The sequence below is a fragment of the Ambystoma mexicanum genome, chromosome 7q, assembly GCF_040938575.1.
Source record: "Ambystoma mexicanum isolate Mex_15411 chromosome 7q, UKY_AmexF1_1, whole genome shotgun sequence".
Lineage (NCBI taxonomy): Eukaryota > Metazoa > Chordata > Amphibia > Caudata > Ambystomatidae > Ambystoma > Ambystoma mexicanum.
Window position 1 is genome coordinate 720,637,189 of NC_090941.1, and position 23,128 is coordinate 720,660,316.

Sequence of the window (23,128 nt, forward strand, 5' to 3'; positions counted from 1 at the left end):
CAAGAGGCACATAAAAACGATAATCAGCCCTACAATCAGTGTACCAGTCACTTTTACTCCCTAAAAACAGGAATACTCAAAAAAAGGAGTACAAACAATCCAAACAAATAGGAAACAGACTCAGTTGACCCTCAGAAAGGAGTTCTAATATTATTGCTGCCTGATATTTTAAATTTGCATGAATTACGAGGTGCAAAGATCTATAGATCACAGGCAGCTATGTTTGAGTTAACATCTTTTTTTCGCCTTTATGATATACAAATGGGAATACTTTTAAAAATCAGTAATAATGCCACTTCAAAATCTTAACTGGATTTTTGCGGGGGATTAAAGCGATACAATGAATACCTTATTTTTAGATTTAAAACAGTTAAAATTAAACTAACATGGGTTACAGTGTTCTACGAGGATACTCAAAAAAAAAAATGAATGTCCAGTACGTAGAAGTCCAACAGAATATAAGAAAAGAGTCGTGCCCAAAACTATCAAACCCATAGAATGCAGAAATGGTACTGCAATAAATGATGCTGTGGTTTCTCCAAATACTCACCAGAATTCTCTTGAATATGACTCACTGAGCCCAATACCTCTTGCTCCCCTTCGGCAGCAATGAACGACCAAGTGTCTGTTTCGTCTCTGGCGTTTCTCCTTTCTTTATATAATTGTTTGTCTGTGGACCTTTCAAACAAGGAGTCATCTTTTTTTCTGTAATTGTCACTACACTCTGTTCGGTCTTCTGGCGTTACTGTAAACATATCAAGAGGGCTTTTCATTTCCTTGAAATCTGAAATGATTTAAAACAGATTTAAAAAGCTGTCCGAAAATAAAAAAGCAATAACGAGCACTAGTAAAGTATTTTGAAGAATTGTAAGGGATTCCTTTTCTAAAGACACCATTCAACATCTATACACAAGGACATAATTTGGATTGACATACCTATAATATTAAACACTAAAGTACTGTTCGAGTACCGATGCTTTTGCTCTACTCCTACCACCAGCATCAGATGGTACAACAAATTCTTGAAATTAATAATGTCACCCAAATTATTCATCCTAAACTTTTCATACCTAACATTAACTGTCGAGGCAGATTCTCTTTTGAACCTGAAGGGCATAGAACATAAAATTATACTTTGAAGTCAAGAAGGGGGCTAGTGGGTGCGTCACATCATAGCTCAAGATACCAAGTTACTGAAGAGGCAACCTTAAGAAATATAGTTTAGTTTGACAGGTATGTACAGGTCTGTGTGGAAAGGGTTGTTGCAGTGGTTGACAATTTCTCCAAAACACCATAACCACACTGAACATTACCAACCAATAATAGAAACAATTCTTATAACAAATATCTGGCAAAGATATACGCGTAGACCATTTTTCTGTTTAGTTGAAAGTGCTTTGCAGGGGCTCTGAACCATAAGAAGTTGGCCCATTGCCCCCTCCCCCTTTCCAGCCACTTTCCATTCAAAACAGAAGCATCATGTAATTACCTATGAAATTAGCCTCACTTAAGTGATCACCCGAGTAAGGGCTCTTTGCCGTTAAGATGGATTTCTAAAATCAACGTGGGAGATTTTAAGAAGCCAACCTAGTTATGGCGAATAGGGAGACAGAGTTTAGCCAAAAACCATTCAAGGTAGTGTAGAGAGCAGACAAGGCTTACTCCCGGTAGAGTACAAGAGTGGCCAAGGCCTCAATGAGTCCACACAGAATAACAATTCAGCTTAGCCAGTCAATGTATAAAAATACTATTTATTATTAGGCATTTATGAACACACTAGGAAATGAAACCAGCAGGTAATATCACTCCAACCCATGTCACAAATATATACATTCACCAGTAGATTGACTTCCAATGCATCAACGGTAATTAACCAGGTTAAGTCAGGTAATTAATCAGATGCAGAAAAATAATACAACCAAAATATTCCCCAATTCCCTTTCACTGAAGTCCAGTCCTAAGTTGTTTTGGTCCTAGTGCCCAAAAGTCACTGGTTCTAGTAGATGTTTCTCCAGGAGAAGTATTCTTTAAGAAGACGCAATGGGCATGTGATGGTGATTTAAAACAGTTCCAAACTATTACTAAGTTAAAGACGTATTAGTACAAGGACGGGCAAGTTTTCTCTATCCTAGTCCCAAGGTTAGCAGAGGGGTAGGGCACTTGACCCAGGTTTGACAACCAAAGGTAAGCACAGAGTCATGGGACAAGGGGCTTTGGGAATCGCTGGAGACACAATCTTCCGACCTTTTTTCAGGCGTGGATTGCTCAGGCATTGCAGGTTCGAATGCTTCTTCTAGTTGTGTCCAACTTCAAGATCTAATCAGAACAATGAAGGAGGACGCTGCTTACCTGGAACTCCTGTTCTCCAGCATTGGTATCTTTCATAGATTCACATTCTGTGAATATTGCCCGGCGTCAGGCTGGGTTACCTTGTGTTTCCCTTGGTTAAAGCAAAGAATCCATCCATTTTGTAGGCTGTCATCCTCTTTATGGGTGCTTTTGGTCCCAACCAATGGGACCTCGAGTAGCTAGCCTACTAGACCCTCTTCCTCCCTTCAGATTCTGACCCGTGATGCTGGATAGATCAGTGAGAATTAAGGGTTTTTACCTTATCGGGGGGGACAGATCGCGCATGTGAATCTATGAAAGATAACAATGCTGGAGTTACAGGTAAGCAACTTCCTCCTTCTCCAGCATTGGATCGTTCAGAGAGTCACATGCTGTGAATAGACTTGGTAGCAGTATGAAGACTGGAGGTTGCGCAAAGGTAAATGGCATACATTTGTACGGATGGGCCTTTAATCACCTCAACCCAAACAGGCGCACCACCTATGAAGTGAGTACACGGTTGTAAATAAAGCAAGTTTATGTACAAACTCATACTGCAGCTTCAATCTCGCCGGGAACAACATAGCATATTGAACATTTCTTTCTCGTAGTAGTTTCTTCACTCCAATGAATTGCCAGCGCTCCAGCTGCACGGGGACACAGAAGTCTGGAAATATGTGGATCGTCTGGGAGTCCAACCTTAGCTCTTTCTTTTCTCTGGCTAATCTCAGAATCGCATCTCTGTCTCAATTTAGGATTTTGGCGATTATGGACCTGGGAAAGTCTCCCAGTTTTGGTTTGGGCGATAGTACCCTCTGAGCCCTTTCAACAGTAAAGAATGGAGACAGATCAAGTTGGCACAGCAGTTCTTTAAGTGGATTTACGATAGCCAGTTCCATCTTGCCTTTCAGTGCATTTTCAGGGACCCCCCACAATACGTATATTGTTCCTGCGGGAGCGCGATTCTAAGTCATCGCATTTGTTCTTTGCTAGTTTCATCTCGTCGGTGAGTGTGGCCACTGTCTTATAGCGCACGGATATTGTCTTCATTGGTACTTATTCTGTTTTCAGCTTCCGTTATGCGGGCGCCTTCGTGTGCAAGTTGGGTTTTTATCGAGGCCACAGTTGCAGTAATGTTGTCCAGCTACTCATTGATCACAGCAGATCCCTTTGCCATAGCCTCCATGATGCCCGACAGGTCCGGCTGTGGGGGGAGAAAGGGGGATTGGCATCCGTGGATCGGCCTTGAAGGGCGTGCTCCTTCTGATTTCTTTCACAGCATGGGGTGGATTTCGCAAAAGTGTCCATTGTTCCCGTTCTCTTTCCGCTCTTTCTCATAGTAGCCCTCAATTAAGTGACCCAGGGTGGTGATACCGCACGTGTCCTGTAAAAGGAGGCGCCCCCAGCACGAGGTTGTACAGTGGGTCTGTAGTCTGTGAAGGCAGAGCCCAGGTTCTGCCCGAGGAGAGTTGGAATATTTAGTTTGTTCAACCTTGCCCTAACCGGATCCCCAGCAGCGGTACCCCAAACAATAGTCCCCTTACCTGGGGAGGCAACAGTCGCTGGTTGTCCCCAGTCTTCGCTCTGAAGGATCCTCTGAGTTTCTCGGCTCAGAATTGTCTGTTGGGTATAGAGCTGTGCTAGTGGCCAGGACCAAGGGCATCACAGATCTTGGGGCAGCCGGCATCTTTTTGCAGCTTCGTGTGCTTCCACCCGCTCGCACGTTAGGAGAGAGAGCATTAGTCTATGTAATCGTGGGGAGAGTGCCTCCAGGCAGGAAGGCCCTAGACGCCAGTCCCTGACAAAGTTTGCAGTTCTGATGCGTTTTCTGCCTCACGGGTTAGCAGCCCCTTGGCAAAGAACAGCCCTGCATAGAGATTCAAGGCTGCAGCGCTGCATCCCCAGGAGAAAACCAGCCGTGCCGGGCACCAACCAGTCTCCTCTCTGGTGGGTACATCACCTCCCGGGTTGACAGTGAGCGATCCATACGGGCTGTCGGGGTGTATCTGCAAGTCCCGGGTCCGGGAGTGCCAATATCATATGCCCAGGTCTACCCTCGCCAGCAGGTGGATGGGGGCCCAGAAAATGAGGCAGGGATCTCGGCTTAACCACAGTTCATGGTCCGTCAGCCCCTCCAGTGGTCACATTAACAAAGCAGCACACGTGCTTTGAAATCAGCGGCGCTCTTTCATATAAGGGAGCGGCCTGCAAGTGGGCCCCGTTCCGGCATGATGGGGGCGCTCGAGGGGCCTGGGGAACTGGGCAGGCTCTGTGTTCCCAGTCTAGTGCTTGCAGGCGTGCGCCAAGTCAGTTATTAATGGGGGGCAAGCAGTAATCAGCGCCAGTTTTCATGCTCCCCTCCCAATCGTCTTGGCTTCTGGCAGGGCAGACTCCACCACAGGCCTATGTCACTCCATCTCAGTCTGCCACTCAGGATCCTACGCACGTTGTCTGAGCAGGCCACACGCCGGGATGGCCAGTCAGTCCCACTGGCTCCGCAGTCCAAGATCGGGGACTTGGTATTATCGCCTTTCATTCGCTCACGCAGCGGTCGGCTCCTCAACCCCACTCCTATTCGCGCAGGATTAGCCTGCGTCTATGCAATCAGCGTTTTGTCTCCCCGCTAGTTTGTTCAGTGGAAGGGATGCACCAATCTCCCCTCGGTGGCCCCTGCGCTCCAGTCAGCTGTCTTCGGATGATTGCTGTGCTTCGGCAGCAGATAGGACCCAGGGCCCCTCCAGCTGTAGTTGGTGGTTGCTGAGGATGCGGGCTTCCCGCTCGGCTTCACTAGCCGGTCCTGCCTACCACGTCTCCTCCACGGCCTCGCCCGCCACCACAGGTCGTAATGCTCGACTCACAGGTCACCTCAGTTCACAGGACGCCGACTGCACCTTGGTTTCCCCTTAATTTCCCAGTAATTACAGCGTGTTTCGATAGATGGTGCTGCCACCAGGTTGCACAATCAGTAGCCGCAGTACGGAGCTCCTAGCTAAGCAGCCATTTTAGCTGGCTGCTCAACAGCGCCCCCAACTTCGCTTAATGTTTAACTACCTTTTCTCGGGTGAACTACTGTTTCCAAGAATAGTAAGACGAGCCCCTGTATTACTTACCTTTACTTTTATGTGTCCAGCACACACCACCCTATGTGGAGTGCTGGGGACCATGGGGAGGTTACATAGTAACTCCTTTAACCAATTCCTCATTTAACATTTTGTTACAGTAACTCACTTGAAGGGTGTGGCAGTGGTTTCTCTTTTACTATCTGCTGACATGTATCTGCAGGCTGACCCCTCAGCAGCAGTGCTGCACCCAAGGGTGACCATTTTTTCAAAACGGCCCCCAGTCTTCTTTTTTCCCCATTTGTCAGTTAGTTCCTTCAGGGCGTTTACTACGTTTGAATCAGGTTGAGTCCTTTGTGGGTTTTGCCTTTGGCGGGCTTCAGCCCTGAAGCCCGCCCAGGCTCCAGTGTGGCGGAAGTAAGGGGGGTCCAGAAACGTCCCTGTCCTTTGTCTCTAGGTGTGCCTGAGTGAAATTTGTTCCAATTGGCCGGCTGGCTGTCCTGGAGGACCACCACCCTGCTGAGTGATTGAGAGCCTACGGTTGTGAATGAATGGGAACTTGCGTAAAAAGCGAGGTTTTTGGGACTAGAAGCAGAGACGACCACTGGAGGACAACATCCGAAGCAGAAAAGACGCTAGCAGCACCCACCTGGACCGCAAAGTGCCTGTTGAAGCCCTGCAGCTGTGCTGACCCGGTTGACAGGGAAGACCCGTACAGGATAACTTCCTCCCTTAGGCTAGTAGGACCAACTAGCCTCAAGACAAACTAATTTGGCTCAACCCCTGACTTGCTGTGATTTTCCAAGGCTGCAGAATCCCAATACCCAGGGTACCTCGACCATCTGTGAGTGCACTGTCTTCTCAAGTGTGAATCCGGCCAAAACTTTGTGGGCATCCAGAGGATCCAACAGAAGCAGGAAATCCACATCCAGAGTCCAGGACTGAGGAATCAAGGAACTTCTAACTGGAGCAGTTTGTTCTTTGGTGCTGAGAAAAAGGCGCCAAAACCACAAAGATACACTGAATCCAGAGGAATCCATTGCTGCAGAGTCCCTCTCTTGAGTGCTGCCGCAGGAGCCCGCCAAACATCCTTCCGTTCGTCACCACGACCAAGAACCAGGAACAAGGGTCTGCTGCACTGCAGCCAGAAGGCATTCAGCTGGAACAACTTCAAGTCAAAGGTACTGTGGGGCTTGGGTGTATTATCCTTTTGCCATTTGAGGTGCTTCCTACCTTTGGGAGTGCTATTTAACCCTACTCAGAGTTGACCTCAACACACTTACACTGGCCTTTCAGCTTGTTCTCTCCCAAGGTGACTCCTCTTGAGTTTCTGCGATTTCTTTTTGAACTACTCACTATTTAAGAAAACTTTTCCAAGAAGAGCATCAGAACTTTGACCATTGGCTGTCCTGGTGCCCTAAAGGCCTCCTTCTGAACCTATTGGATTTGGCAGTGCTAGTTCCCTTACAGGTTTTAATTGTTGAACACTCTTAACGCTGGGATAAAAAAAGACTGTCTGCATCCCTTTGGGAGAATAACTTTTTTTTACAGAATACCAGTCTATTCTGATCTAACCCTAACCTTTCCCACCTTAATAAACTCAATACTGCAAAGGTGATACTGAAATGTGTAACATGAATACATTGCTCACCTGCTTTGTTCACTTTTTGAACTGAATCCTAACTTGGAATTAATGTTACTGCTAATAACTGCTTTTTAAAGCATGATTTAAATATCTGTGTATAAATAAATACATATTACACGGCCACGGCAGTGGCCGTGTAGTTATGGTTAAGTTGCTGTTCCCATAGGAAGAGCACTTTTTGGGCAGCTTATAACTCCGCTCCCCTTGGAGGAATCACCAAACTTGCAAAATAAGTATATGGCCCACTCTGAATTTCTTTGCAAAGTTTGGGGATGTTTGGTCCAGTGGTGGCAAAGTTATAAGGGGGGGGGGGGGGGGCCCAAAACGTCTTTTTTTGCTATAGACTGAATGGGGGAAAAACTTTGCGCACAGCTACAGGCCAAACCGCTGGATGGATTTGCACCAAAGTTGCGGCAGCGGCAGGGGCTTGGTCGGGAAAGCGTGCTTTTGTAAATTTTGTGACAATTCGTCCCGCACTTTCCTTTAAAACGATCAAAAAGTAGGTCTCTAAAAATTAGTGATATCTATGTCCGCTCCGGGGTCACACTTCCCTGTTCACTCCTTGGAGAAGATTTCAATTGGCTATTCCGTGGCGTGCTGCCCGCGACCATGTTGCGCTTTCACCGATTGGTTGTGACACAGCGTGAAGTGTGTCATAATCTTTCGATACGTCCGCCATGTTTACTTTGTTTTCTGTTGTACGCGCACATCGCCGCTAACATACATAAACGAAGAGGACACTAATGCACTTGTTACACTTATGGAACACTTTCGAAAGGTGAGCGTTAATGAGATGTGGCAGTAGAAAGTCAAACATTGGTGTATTCTTGTTACTACTGCCATACGGTACAGTGGGACTTGCTACTTGTACGAAATGAACTTACTGCGTCCATGTCAAAATACATAAACAACATTACTGTGATCAGACTGGCGTCCTACAGTTTAAAATCTAAGCCAGCCACCTGCACTATTTCGTATACACAGCACTTCTGCACGTGAACGGGAGTAGCGGTTCTCATGAATAGCTGCTGATATGTTGTTGCAAAATGAGAAATTATTTGCATTCGCTGTGAAGGTCACTTGATTTTCTCTTTTCAATACGAGCTCAGTACGGCCACATATTTGTCGGTACCCATAAGGGTCACTTGTTTAACCTTGAGCTAAAGGGAAAAAGCAGAAAGAATGCAAGGAGTAACAGTGTGAAAAACATATCGTTTAATAAGGTTATGCTTCAAAAATGATTGTACTGAACATGAAATATCAGTTCCCGAAGAGGCACTCTTCCAAATACACTACTGGCTGACTGTTCTGAATGCAATGGAGGCGGTCCACATCATGCAAGTTTATTTTTGACTCCTATAGATCGAACTGGTATTAACTTTTTACTTTCAAAGAGAAAAAATGTAATTTTCCTAATGCATTACAAGGTTTCTGTGCCATTGACATTTTCTTTTCCCCCCAATATGGACAATTCCGCCGTTTGTAGGGTTCCACTACATTTCCCCAAATTAAATTATTATTTAGTAAAAATGGTATACGTTACAACTTTGTTTTGTGCTGAGGTTGCGTATTGATGCACGTTATTTTCCCCTTTCACCGCTCAGCGACTTCCAAACAAAAATTGTAATATTAATAAAAACGGTCCAGCTGTCTGTGCCATTGAAATTTGTTTTCCCATTATGGAGCTTGCACATTGTCGCCGGCCATAGAGTCCCACTAGATTCCCTCCTATTGAATTTATTTTTACTGAAAATGTTATGTATTACAACTTTGGTTTCTCCAAAGGTTGCGTATTGATACAGGTTTTATTTCCCCTTCCCCCCTCAGCTACTTCCTTCCCTATTGTTATGGACACGGATTGCAGCTGCCAAGTGACGGCTTCTTTAACCGTCAAATGCAACTGTTCATCACCGGTTGTCTGTGCGTAATAATTCAGTGGGATGACCGTGTCGGACCTCTATGCACTTACAGTGCTGTCACCATAAGGAGTAACATTCCATCCTTTCTGGTGGTGTAGATCACAGCGATTGACGTCGTCTTGCAAATCAATGTGCGAGGAAAACGACTACTGAGCCGGCAACACTTACTTTCTGTGTGGGAAAACAACAACGTGGCCATTACCATTAACATTTTCATTGTCGACCAAAGAGCCAAACGTACTACTTTTATGGAAATGTGAAAAGGGCAATCATTTCGCACAGTTTATTTTGAAATAAAACTACTGTACTAATTCCTAAATGTTATTTTTTTTAACAAATTTACTCCATTTCAAAATGTGGCGTGCTACATTGCAGGTCCTAATTTGTTCTTTTGTAGGTGATGCATCACGGCATGTAAATCCTTATGGACATATTTGTTTACGCTGCCAAGGAACGTTATGGAGAAAGATATTGCATACCACTTGCTTTGGCTACAGGAGGGTCAGGCCCATCTCATATGCTTTAGTGTCAGGCCAATTTCTGTCACCGTCAGGCCAATTTCTGTCACCCAGATGCCCCATTAACCAACATTAGTTCAGAATGATTAGTATCTTTCTAAAAGAGGAAAAATGAGGTAAGGTGCAATGAAAGTGTTTGCTGTATAGAAATGTTTGTAAAATAATACATGGTAACACCCTCCCAATACACATCTTCACACCTTTCGACCTGTGCCACGTGATTGCGCTTGCCATCACAGAGTTTCTTGGGCTTTTGTGCAGACGTAAGAAGAGTACTCCTTTCCGTTTTATACGCACATTTTTATTGACAAAAATGACTGCATGTACAACACATGTATGTAAAAGTTATTGACGACCGAAAAGCATCGTGTGTTGCATGTGGTAGTATTTTGATCTTTAACAACTATTGTCATGTACATAACAAATCAACGGTATAGCTTCCGTCTCTGAGGGGTAGGCTCTATGTATGGTTAGTGGCCACAATGTCGGGGATGTGGCTACTGGCCATTACTGGAAGGGACAAAACATTGTTTTGAAGTCGCCATCTCCATCAGGGACTGGCTTTCTGGTAAAGGTCTTGTTCATAACGACAAATTTTTCAAGGAACAAAAATGTGGTGCTGCCATTACAGTCACACGGTTTCATTTTTGGTTTCTGCAGGCTGTAATGGAAAGCGAAGTAGGGTTTCTATCCAACACCCATCTTCCCTTTCTATGGTGGCCATCTTGAAAAAGGATTTGTTTTCTTCAGCTGGGAACCCTAGAGGCATTCCGGTGGGGCAGGAAGGGCGGGTCGCACGTGAATCTAAGCAGATCCAAGCATCAGAAATACGATTACGGTGTGTAATGTATCCCTTCTGAGGCTTGTGGAATCTTCTTAGATCACATGCGGTGCATAGATTAGCGAGCAGTGTTCGAAGAAGGTGGGATGTGAGAAGGGTCATGAGCAAATAAATATCTTAGAACCGCTTTTCTCACTTACGTATCTGTCTTGGAATGGGTGTCAATGCAGTAGTGCTGAGTAAAAGTGTGAATAGAGTGGGCCTTTTTAATTTCTTTATTTCTCCTAGCCCACCCTATGTTCACTGGCCTGCAGATTTCCGGGGACAGGAGACTTTAGTTCCGGTGTGTCCAGGGGCTTTTCACAGGTGAGTAAGGAAGCTTCACGCCCCTTCTTCCCGTGCCGCGCCCTCTGGAAATGGCGATTTGTCTGGGTTCTCTCCCCGTCATTGTTCTGGGGTGCCGGACCGTTTGAGGGGTTCTGAGCCGCCATGTTCGTCTGAGGGTTCTGTGAGCCCTCATGCGACTCAGATCCTGCGTGAGGTTCTGGACCTGGCGCTCCAGTTGGAACACCCGTTCCGGCTGGTACAGGGGTCTTTGTTCATACCCAAGTGGTTAACGGGAAGGGTAACTATCCTTCTCCTGGATCACCCTCGGAATTGGGGATTTTGGTAACCCTCCACCCTTGGCCTCCCTTCTCCTGTATTGGGTGGTCTGGACTCCTGAAAACAGGGAAAGAAAGGAGGGTTGTCCTGCAGGTTGGGGTTTGGTAGAAACGAGGGAAAGAAACTTAATCCAGGATTCAGGGGATTTCTGCCCTCCCGAGGGAAGTTTCCTGGGACAGTACTTACCTGGTTAGATCCCCACCCCGCCCCCCTTGGGCTGGGGGAGTCCATACATACCCCAAGATAGATCGGTGGCCCTTATATCTGGGACTGATCTAATCAGGAGAGTTAGGGGTCCCATTGGTGGGGTTACCTACCTGACTGCCACCTGTTGCCGATTGATCAGAAAGCCTTCTTTGCCTCCGATTTGGCCGATTTTGGCCCCCCATTTCTAGGTCTAAAATGGAGGCAACCTTCACCTCTGCCACCTTAGCAGCAACAGGGGTGGTTGGTTGGTTTGGGGTTTTTTAATCTGGTTTTTATTTTCTGCAGGTTTTTGGACCTCATAGATCCGGGTAGTCTGCTCTATTACCCAGTCCAGGGATCTTTCGTCAACAAAATCCCCCACCAGCTGGGTCATTATGTATTTTGGGAACGCATGAAAATAAGTGGTTATGAATTCCCTGCAATTAGTGCGCATCTGCCTGGTAGTTTGGGCAAAGGCGCGTTTTAGCTCCTGCACAAATTCTCTTGGGGCCTGATCGTCTCCGCATTGCAAATTGTAAGCCGCTTTGCGAGCCTCCTGGGGTTTGCTGTGGCTAGAAAAGTGCTTCAAGATGGCCGCCTTGTAGGTGGACCACCTTGACTGGTTTTGATCTTCCAGTCCAAAGAAGCTGGAGTACTCCGGAGAGAATGTACATTTGGCATAATCTATGCAGTTCTGGCTATCTTGGATGTGAAAAGTGTCCATTTGTTCACAGAGTTCAAGATGCTCCCAGACAGAATATTTTGCATTTTTGTGGTACAGTTCTGAAATTCCTAATAGCCTTGATCTGCCTAATGGGGTCTTTCACCAGAACCCTCCTCTGTTTATTTGCCGCTTCACAGGAGTCCACTCGCCCTCAGACTCGGAGCCGCTACTGTTTGAGGTCCCCTCATGATCTTCTAGGCGCTCCCCGATTGTGTGAATTTGTGAGGGGCTCGCAGAATGGTGGGGCCTAGTTTCTGCTCCCCTGTGTGGCACAGGAGAACTCCTCCCCGCTTCCAGGGTTGGCAGAGGATTTCCCCCACTGCCCTGATAGGTTGGAGGTCTTCGGAATGCTCTTTTGGGGCCTCATTTCATGCCGTTCTGCAAATCGAACCAAATGGTCCCTTTGGAGACAGTGCTTCTGCAGATCCAATTCCCCGACTTTCTCCTCATAGGAGGCTTCCTGGTCAGAGACATCAGCCATAATATTTTTGTATTTATACAGGGACGCCCGTCCATCCATTTCTGAGGGGTGCTGACCTGTCAGTTCCATCATGCTAGGTCTATTTAATTCCGACGGCCTCATGGCTTTCGGCTCATGTGAACCAGTAGACAAAGTCAGCAGTGCACAAAGTATTAAATGGGTTCGAGTCCCTTAGTACAGAGGGCATCACACTGATCAGGGGTAGCCCTGTCCCTCTCTACTTCTTTGGGGTCCCTCAAGTTTGGATTTAGCCTAGCATACTCTCTCTCCAACCTCCCTAGTTTCTCTTTCTCAGCCCCCTACCGCTCGACAGTAGGCAAAGGCCTGAGCTTTTTGCTCCGCTATGAGGGTTTGACTGGCCTCTATGACCCGTTCTTGAGCTGCCACCTGCTTGTGGAGTCCATGGTCCTCCTCACAGAGGGCCTCATTGTCTCTTTGCGCTACCTGTATGGTCTGGGAACAGACAATCTGTTGCAGAAAGCGAACCTCCTTTTTCTGCAAATTCTGTGACGTGCACTAACTCGAGTTCCATTTGTCTCTTATGTCCCATTACATTTTCGCATTCTTCTTTTATGCCAGTCAGTCCCTGAAGGTCTGACTCCCTTCTCTCCAGATTGGTTTTTAAAAATTGCACATTTCCTGGTATAGGGCCCCTTTCTACTGATAGAGCGCCCCTTTGTTCAGCCAGGTCATCCCTTTGGTGCGTTATGGCACCTTATTTCTGGCGCTCCTCATCAAATTCTGATTGAAAGTGGAGTTCTTTCATAAGGAATGTATTACTTACCTCTTCCAATTTTTTTTTTATCTGATTCTGTAAGGTGACTATTTGCTCTGCGCTGACGTTATTGTATCTCACTTGTTTTAATTTCATTTGACTCCCTTCTAAAGAGTCAACCTTTTCTTGACATTACACTTTTAATGCATTTAATCGGGCCTCTTGGTCTGAATTATTTTGCTGTTGTAGAGCCAAGTCCTCTTTTAACCGTTTGATGTAGTTCTCAACTTGGACCTCAGAATATTGGCTCTTTTGCAATTTCTCTTCCACTAATTTTAATTGTCTGGATTTGGTTTAAGAGCCCAAACTGGTTTTGCGCAAGGGTTCTGTTTTCTTCATGTTTTGCCTCCATCACTCCCATATGGAGATCTATGTAGGCTGTGATTCTGACAATTGTAATCTGCCCCTCTTTAATTTTCGGAGTCATGTACAATTCGCTCAAAGCTTGATGTAATAGGCCACCGTCCTGCCACACATCCATGTTCATGGCGGTGACCTGTTGCATCATTTCTTCTAGCCAGACCTCATCTTGTTGTGCCATTCCCCTCTGAGAAATAATGTGTGCAGAAGGTGCTGCCAGCCATGTTTATCTCTACTGTAGTCATTATGGAAAGTGTTCTTTCTTTATTAATTTATTTATATAAGAACCTGTATTCCATTGCCTTTTGTCTAGTTCGGGGTTGATTTTAATTTATTTTTTTTACACACAGGCCTGATACTTCGGGTCTATGTTTTGAGAAGGTGCTTTCAACAGTGTAACAGTTTTCTACCTCACAAAGTATCACTACCTTGAAGGTTAGCCCGCTGTGTTAAGCTGTCACGGGTGGCAACACATTCTTAATCCCTGGCACGAGCCCCCAATCTGTTAAGGATTCTAATCAGGATTCGCACACCAGCCCAGGACTCTTGCCACTGGCCTAGATTGCAACGCGCAATTTAAACACTTTCACTTTATTTTTGTTACGCTCACCTGGCTCCCACAGGGGCGTCGGTCAGACCCGGACTGCTGCGGCCTCCACCCACGTGATGCGTAGTGCACGTCAACTGACTGGATCTGCCCTCCTAATCTTGTCTGCTTGACCCGTAGAAATATTCTCCTACAAGTGGAGAAATGGATTTAGCCACTTGTGGATTCAAGTGATAGCTTCCCCCACTGCCCTCCCCACTAATCACCTCTGTGCCCTCTCAGCAATCTCACCTTATATTCTTGAAGGATGAGCCCTCCATCCTGCGAAACACGCAGGGGCGCGCTGATGACCAGTTACTTCACTGGCCTGAAGATAGAGCCGTAAGTATATAGCTTGTAAGAGTTCAAAATGTCTGGAATTCACTCCTGCCCAATTCCTCTTTTATCTTGCAACTTTGATCCAATAAGAAGATTGACTGCTGAAAGCGCTCTGGTAAAGGTCTGTGTTACCCAACACTGTCCGGTAAATAATGCCAAGGGTTAAACTTGCTGCTTTCTCCTTTTCTTACAGGTGCGGCAGAAGATGTGGCGTGCCGATGAATAATACCTACGGCGGTAAAATCAGGTAAGCATATGGAGGCTAAAGAGATGGTCTGTCTGTTCTCTCTGCTCACCTTGTTGTTTCTTGTCCCCCTTAGGTGCCGGGATTCGGCGATGTAAAGATGGAGACAGCGCCGGATCGAAGAAATGCTGCGTGGAACGGTGAGTATGGCGCGGCGCTGCTGCTGCGATGCGTTTAAAACAAAGTCTTTCCTCTGGTTTGAAGATGAGATGAATCCGGAATCAGGTAAGAAATCAGGTAATACTCTTGTTCTAACCTTTGCTTCTTTTCTTCTTTCTAGGTGCTCCAGGCTTGAGGCGGGCGTGGCAGAAGGCTGGATGCTGCTGCTGGCACGGTGAACGTTACGCTGCTGGATGCAGAATACCGCGAAGCGTGTGCTGCTCTTCGGGCATGGTTTAAATAGCCGCCAAAGTAGTACCAGGTAGGTATTCCTCCCCAACCACACCCAAGTAACAAAATAGTCCCTAAGGTAAAGTAGTCCCTTCTAGGCCTCGCATGGGTTTGGATCTTCTTGCAGCATGGTCTGAATCAGGTAAGTGTGCACCTATGAGCCTGGCACCTATGGCGCCAGGACTATGTCCCATATGAGCCTGGCGCCATAGGCGCCGGGACTGAACCTAGACAGCCCCTAACAGGTGTTGCTGGGTTTTCTCAAGGCAACATGATGCCTGCTCCCGGGGCTGATGGACGTGGTCTGGATGCCCGGGGGTATGCATCATGACAATTTTACTAAGGATTCAGATTGAGATGGCACCCAACCCCCCTTTTACAAATACCCTGGGCCACAATGAACCATGCCGGTGGGTGGTAATACAATATTTATTTTTTCATTTCCATCAAAATCACACAAATTTAATGTTGGGCAGCAATCACCAGTGGGGTGATAATTACACTGTAGATTAATAGAATACACTCGGTTTGACCTTCTAATATAACATACACAAAGCACAAATGAATGGGAGCAATATTACTTTTCAAGTAGATAGCAACCCAGTTAAGATTTCCCCCTGCAATACTCCCTCAAACACCTATTAACTGAATGTTGGGTGGGTAGCAAGGAGCCAGGTATATTAGGCAGCAAACAGAATGAAATCAGACCTTCCCCCACGAAATGGGAGGCAACATTTAAAAACCTTTACAATTGCACAAAATAGCACTCAGAATTAGTAAATATTGGTTTTACATGTGTAGTTGAATAAATGAGGTAAATACGAGTATAGCACTATCACAGATGTAAGAACACTAGCAGACTAAAAGCAATGTCCTAACAGGCATACAATTCAGAAACTCAGCTTGAAAGTGAAAAACACAGTGCAGCCAAATCACACACATAGAAATTGCATGTGCTAATTTACACAGGTTTAAATGTAAAATCGGTTTGAAAAACAGGTCAAATTGACAAAAAAATGGGAATGGGGTTTTTATGCTTAATGACAGATGCACATCACAGGGATAATAGTGAAAAGGGAGCTCTAGATAAATGACTGGATGAGATTCTTAACAGGAAAGGAAATTCGGTTTTAAAAGTGAAAGCAGGGGATTGTCCACCAGGGGCCGCAGAGATTAACATGGTCCCTGTGTGAGCTCCGCCGTCGCGGCCCCAACAAGTGGACTGAGCCCCCACTTGGGCACCCCCCCACGGACAGAAATCAGGTGGCAGATGGGTAAAGGACCCCCCCACCCCACGAGAGAAAACGGATCGGTCAGAAAATACATCACAAAGATACGGCCCAACGGACCACGAAAGTACGTATGAGCCTGCGCACTCAGACCAGCAGGAGAGCCGCCCGGCCCTCCAGACCCGGGGCACTCAAGCAGCCTTGAAACAATAGAAACCTTGAGCACCTCTGTTAAAAGCTGGGCCAAGGAGCGAAGCGTCCCCCCCTTTGCAGGACACCCGACTCGCGGACGCCGGAGATCTGCGCTGGACATCAGAGGTGCTGGCAACGGACCTGGTCTTCCTGAGCGCATGCCTCGCCAGAACCGGAAACCGCTCCACACACCAAAAGATAGGGCGGACAGTAAGAAGTGCCCAAGGACTCCCCGCTCCCACCCACCAGATAAGGACCAGGCCCGACACCCCCGTATGAACAAGCATTGAGCAGAGCACATCTCTGTAACATACGTGGTGCTCCGCTCGACGGAGGACCTCAAGCGGCCACATGTGAATAAAGCCTCCTCCACCCGCATTACTCCAGAGTCCCTTGAAACCCACGGGGCACCCATTTGAGCAACCCTGCACCTACGCAGAAATCAAGGCACGAGTGATGCTTGGTACTCGTAACAATACAAAAGCACTTCACCTGCAAAACACCTCCGGTGTGAGACCAGCAGAAAGACTGACTGTGTGCGCCCACGGGTAGCCCAGGATCCGCAGGAGACGCCCAAGCAAAACACTTCCCTCCCGCCACAGCCCCCCGCCCCACCGCAGAAGAAATCCAGTGCACCCTAGCAGAGCAGCCCAAACACAAGCCTACCCGGGGCAGATACTGCTCTGCAGGCATCCCTCGCTTGGACTAGATCAACAGCAGGTACCAAAACAACAAATCACACTCCCGAGGGCACATAACAGGCCACAGACATTCTCATAAGACCACGGACACAATCAGAGCGGACCCAGAGAAACCCCAATGCTGCACCCCAGATCCGGAAATCATTCTGGAATCATCCTTTCATGAAGCCAAACTCTCTGAGAAACTCACTTTCAAATGCGGACAACACCCCAGTGAGGGACAGGAGTGAGACGTCTAGACCCACAGACAGCGCACCCAGTAAAACTGTGCTATAACACCCTGTACACAGATTACAATTGGGACATTCCTACAGGTCACAAAGCAACAGCTTTGTGCCCGAAACTCCGGGGAGCAAACAACCCCACAAACTCTCACGAGAACCTTAACGCTCTACCAAGACCAGCACACAGAGATTACATGAGTGTGAAACAGAAATTGGCCTCATTTGCGTACGCCACCACACCTATAGGAACAGACAACTCCGACATGGAGACTGGGAACACCACAGGAAATGACCAAGCGGCCACAAAAAGCGACATAGCCACCCTACTAGGAGAAATCAAAAATATTATGGGGGCAAACATAGGAGGCAAGATAGACAAAATCACGCAAAGGCTGGATAATATTGAAGAAAGGCTTGAGGGAGTTGAGAACAATCAATCAAGCATCCATAGACACTCTAGAAGCACAACTCGACCAAAGGATGACTGAACTAGAACGGGAAGACTGCAAGCTGAAGTTGGATGATTTAGAAAACAGAAAGACGGAACATTTGCATCTTCGGAATTCCGGAACGGGAGGGAGAAACCGAAGCGGACCTGAGGAAACACTCCATGACATCAAACTCTTGGTCGCCGACGACATCGATGAGCCCATAACAGAATGAATTCACAGGGCTGGCGAAACCGCCCCCCCGTGCGGCCCGAGATCGGTCCTTGCCCGATTTCATCGCTTCCAAGACAAAGACAGGGTACTCGAGAAAGCAAGGAGTGAGTCCATCCCTTTAGGAGGTGCTCAAATTTCAATATACCAAGATCACTCCTCCCAGACACGGATGTGCGGACCCCTCACAAAAAAGGATTGAAGGAAAACTATATCCGATATAGGTGGGGCTACCCCTTCTTCCTCTCCTTCGAGTACGAAGGGACTAAGATCAGACTAAAACCCGAAAAAGAAATCAAGACCTGCATCAATGAAATAATCGTCCCACGAGAAGAAAACCACCAAGACAAACCAAGACAAACCAAGACAAACCAAGACGGGAAGAACGAGAATGGCGCATTCAAGGCCCAAGAAAAGAAACTTGTGAAAGGCTCAAGGAAGTACCAGAGAGGGAACCTCTCCCCAGAGGGGGACGATTCAACATTCACAAACTGGGTAAGAAAGAACTCGATCCCCTGTTAAAGTGTTTTGAAAAAAGGGGATTCGAAACTGAGACACCACTATGATCCCGACATGATCATTTGAGGGTGGGTGGAGTTGACGCTTAGAGGGCTCAACCTAGACTGAGATGTCACATCAGATCAAGGAGCTGGAAAAAACAGCCCCCAAAAGGTGGTTCAATGCAGACCTGGTGCTTTCAACCAGGCCCAATCTAACGCCATCAGTTGGGAAGGGAGGGGGGGGGGGGGGGGGGAATTGGAGCAGGACAAAAGACGGAGTCAAAGCAGCAATTTTTGCGATCCAAAGCATACAACGCAGTGTGGAACTTAGGGCAAAAATGCAATAGTGGTCATGTCACAAAAGCCATTTCCTCATACAAACAAAAAATGACACCGTCCATTGAAGCAAGAGGGTGGGGACACTTAATGTGAAGGGACTTAGATCACTTGTCGCCAGAGAATTCCATAGATCCGAATTAGACATCCTCTTACTACAAGAAACAAAATATATCAAGGGGGAGGTAAGGCAAATCCTTGGGAAACGCAAGGAGATTGAATTCTGGGGATCAGGGCCACTCAAAAGGGGAGGGGTTGGAATCTTCATCAGGAAGGGTATAGATTTCTTGGAAACCAAAACTTGGTCCGACGTAGACGGACAAGCTCCGTTAGTAACAGGAAACAGGCAAGGTGATCGTAACAATAGCAACCCAAATGATCAGGGCTATACTTTTTCGCCCCTCACAATACATATACCCGAATCGACTACATATACCCATCCAAAGACCTGGCCAACACCACGACACTCGGACATAGCTCTGATCACATGGTCCGATCACGACATGGTGATAACAGATATTCAGTGGGACAACCTACCGATGAGGGGAGAGAAATGGCGATGTAATGAAAACCTTTGGAAAGACGCAGTTTTCAAAACAGATGGAGACTGAAATCAATGAATTCCTCAAAATAAATAAAACTGGTGAAGTACCCAACCCAATAGTCTGGGAGGTGGGGGAAAGCCACATGGAGAGGGATCTTGATAAGGGAGGGATCGACCAAAAAAAGGAAACAAAATCATAGAACATATACTAAGAGCTGAGCTTTGCCAGCTTGAGGAAGACAGCAGGAGGGGTATGGGGTGTGACCAGATTAAGATTGACAAAGTCAAAATGGAAAGGGAGGAACTGAAACTGTTGGAACACGAGCAGGTAGTGCGCAAACTTAGACTCCTGAAGCAGAACATTTACTAAAAGGGAGACAAGGCTGACGCACTATTCACCGCCAGACTCCGAGAACAGAGAGCCGAACGGAAAGTACTAGAAATAGTAGAAGACACCCCTCCCACAACCAACACCCCCCCTATCATCCCAGAAAGCTTCGCAAAATTTTAAATCAGACCCTATACATCTCGGAAACAAACCCTGACCAATCCAAGAGAGACTTACTCGTCCTCGATTAACATGCCCAAGATACCGAACCAGGATCAGACCTCCTCGAATCCCCCATAGCCGAACAAGAGGTCTGGGATGCAATAAAGAGGCTAACAATTGGCAAATCCCCAGGTGCAGACGGCTATACAGCCGGATTCTACAAATCCTTTAGTACACAACTGACACCTTTCATGGCCAAACTTTTTAATGAAATACTAGAGACAGGGAAAGCTCCATCCTCCTTCACTCGTGCGCTGATCACTAATTCCCAAAGAGGGAAGAGACCCTAAAAAGGTGTAGATCATACCGCCCCATCAATCTTGATGCAAAAATCTACACGAGAATCCTGGCTGCCAGACTAGAGACGTACATGCCACAAATTATACACCCCGACCAGGTCGGATTTATACTGGGGAGGCAAGGAGCAGACAATGTGCAAAACACTTCACCTCACATACACATCCCATACCAAACCATGTCCAACAACCCAGCCTTCCTTTCGATAGATGCAGAAAAAGCTTTCGACAGAGTAGAACGGGGATTCCTGATGGCAGTCCCACGCAAGATAGATATAGGCCCCAGGATTAGAAATTGAATACTTGCAGTATATACGACTCCCGAGGCATCCATATTTGTGAACGGTGAATATTCCACATGGTTCACGCTGGAACGCGGCACCCGGCAAGGATGCCCCCTCTCTGCAATCCTCTTCGCGCTCTCCCTCGAACCCCTAGAATTGACATTGAGGGCAGACCCGCCTGGGACCAATGGAATCTAAGGTGGCCCTCCATGCGGATGATGTACTCCTACACATCACCAACCCTATGACATCCATTGCTCGGGCTCTTACCTTACTAGAAAAATATGGTCAATTCTCAGGATTCAAAATAAATAAAACAAAGTCCACACTCTTCCCCCTACAGGGACAGACAGAAGAAAATGAAACCAAGTTTTCCCCACTAGGTTTTAGGATCGAGCACTCCAAATTGAAATACCTTGGCATACAGATTATCAAAGACTTAGTGGACTTGTATGAAGCCAACTTTCCCCTACTCCTTCAACGATTCCGTAATGACCTTGCTAGATGGAATAAATTGATGATATTTTGGCTTGGAAGACAACGCTATAAAAAAGGTCTGCCTCGCCCGATTCTTGTACCCCTTCCACATATTACCCATCAAGATACCGAACAGCTTCTTCTCCGAGACCAAGAACACCATTGTGAAATTCCTCTGGCAGGGGAAGAAGGAAAGAATTTCCTATGACACCCTAACACTCCCCAAAGATAAGGGTGGGGTGGGTCTACATGACCTTAAAAAATATTATGAAGCGGCCCAGCTGCGAGTCCTGACCCCCCCCCCCACCTACGCAATTACTAAGACCCGCAATGGGTCCACACAACCACTAGCTGTCCCCGGCTATTGTCTCGGAGTGGCTCTCGGCCCCTAGAAAAAGACTCTTGAATAAACTCAAAGACCATCCAATATAGAGCACCATATGGGATATCTGGAGGGAGGGCAAAGATATGCACAAAATCACCACATGGCCATCTCCCCTGGCCACCTGTGGTCCCCTAGCATCAGTAATCACATTACCAACGTAGAAAGATACCAAACATGGTATGAAGCTGGACTAGAAAGGGTGGGGCAACTACGGAAAAAAAAAGATTGTATCCCTCTCCCTGAACTCATTGAGGCTCTGGAAATAGGCCCCCTGTCCACCTTCCAATATATACAAATAAAAGGCATCCTATTGTAAACAGTGTGGAAGACTAAGCTGAACAGGGACCTCACCCCCTGTGAAAAGATACTGGGCACTAAGACAGAAACAAAGGGGCTGATATCAATGATGTACAAGGAACTAATTGCGGCAGGGAAGGGGACCACAGAGCACTTGCGAGGTAGATGGGAGAGAGATCTGGGAGCACAGATTAGTCCGGATCTATGGGGAACGATATGCGCACCCGCAACACAAATATCCGTTTCCAACCAGTATAAGCTGCATGCAATCAAAATCTTACACCTGTGGCAATACGACCCCTCCCCCACTCCCCCACAAGGCTCTCCAAAATGTTCCAAAAGGCAAACCCAAAATGTTGGAGGGAATGTGGGAATAATGCCGATTATTGGCATATGTGATGGGACTGCACCCGAGTGAGGATGTTCTGGGACAAAGTCCTAGGTTGGATTAAAGATATAGATGGCATCTCCAGAATGGCAGACCCCTACCTCATATTGTTTGGTCTCGAGAAAGAGGACGATGACTGGAACAGAGTCAGAGGTTTGGTATCTCAACTTTTATTAGCAGCCCGCGTAATACTAATAATCAAATGGAAATCCAAATCACTCCCCAGTAAAAGCAAATGGATCAGCGTTGCCACTAACATGTGTAATGGATCAAATAACAGCAACACTGCGTGGCAGATCAGCACAATGGCAAGCTCTATGGATGGACTTCACAAATAAGCACCTCTCAAGTGAACCACAGTCCCAAACAGACTAGTTGCCCAAGAACGCGTAGTAAACGGATTGTCCCCATGGTCACCATAACAAGATCAAAAAACATTCACCCCCCTTGGAAATCTCTATACCCAATACTACCCGAAAGCAATAACTCCCTATTGACACACGCTGCAAAGACCTAGTAAATGCCTGCTTGACCCATGGAAGGGGGGGGGGGGCTAAGAGGGAGGAGGGAAGAAAGCAAGTCAATGTTGTAATACAGCACGGCGGGGCCAGAAACAAGTGAAAGTGGTACACAAAGGACATTAACTCAATTCCTGCCTTGCTCTGTATTTCAAAGTTCGTAATGTTTCTTATGTAATTTGACTTATAATGAACAAAACTTAAAGTCAAATTTACACACAAAAAAAAAAAAGTGAAAGCAGTGGACAGGAAAAAATAAATATATCGGTTTGGCAAGGAAAGGACAAGTTTCACTTGAACCAGATTTTAGTGGCTAGGAAAGAGAACGCCAACGGTGAATATAAAGGTTAAGCTGCAATTGTAACTCCTTCACGCTGTGTGACTCTTTCAGGGAGAATTAACACTTGGAGATCAAGGACAGGATGCACAGGGGATTCCGACAGTTTTACGGATTTCTGCTAAGGCAGTTATGGGATTGGGCCCAATACAAGGTAACAGAGCAAAGGATGCAGTTTGTGGTTGTTGGGGAAGGGAAATACTCAGCACTTGA

General features: G+C 46.6%; 1 protein-coding gene across 3 annotated transcripts in view; it reads right to left on the reverse strand.

Annotated features, from left to right (window-relative positions):
• MPHOSPH8 (M-phase phosphoprotein 8) overlaps window positions 1-23,128 on the reverse strand; it is a 620,343-nt gene that overhangs the window by 456,580 nt on the left and 140,635 nt on the right. For all 3 annotated transcript variants that reach the window (XM_069639105.1, XM_069639103.1, XM_069639104.1), the window contains exon 5: window positions 551-784. In XM_069639105.1, coding sequence (XP_069495206.1) covers window positions 551-784 — 234 coding nt within the window. The remainder of the gene's footprint in view (window positions 1-550; window positions 785-23,128) is intronic.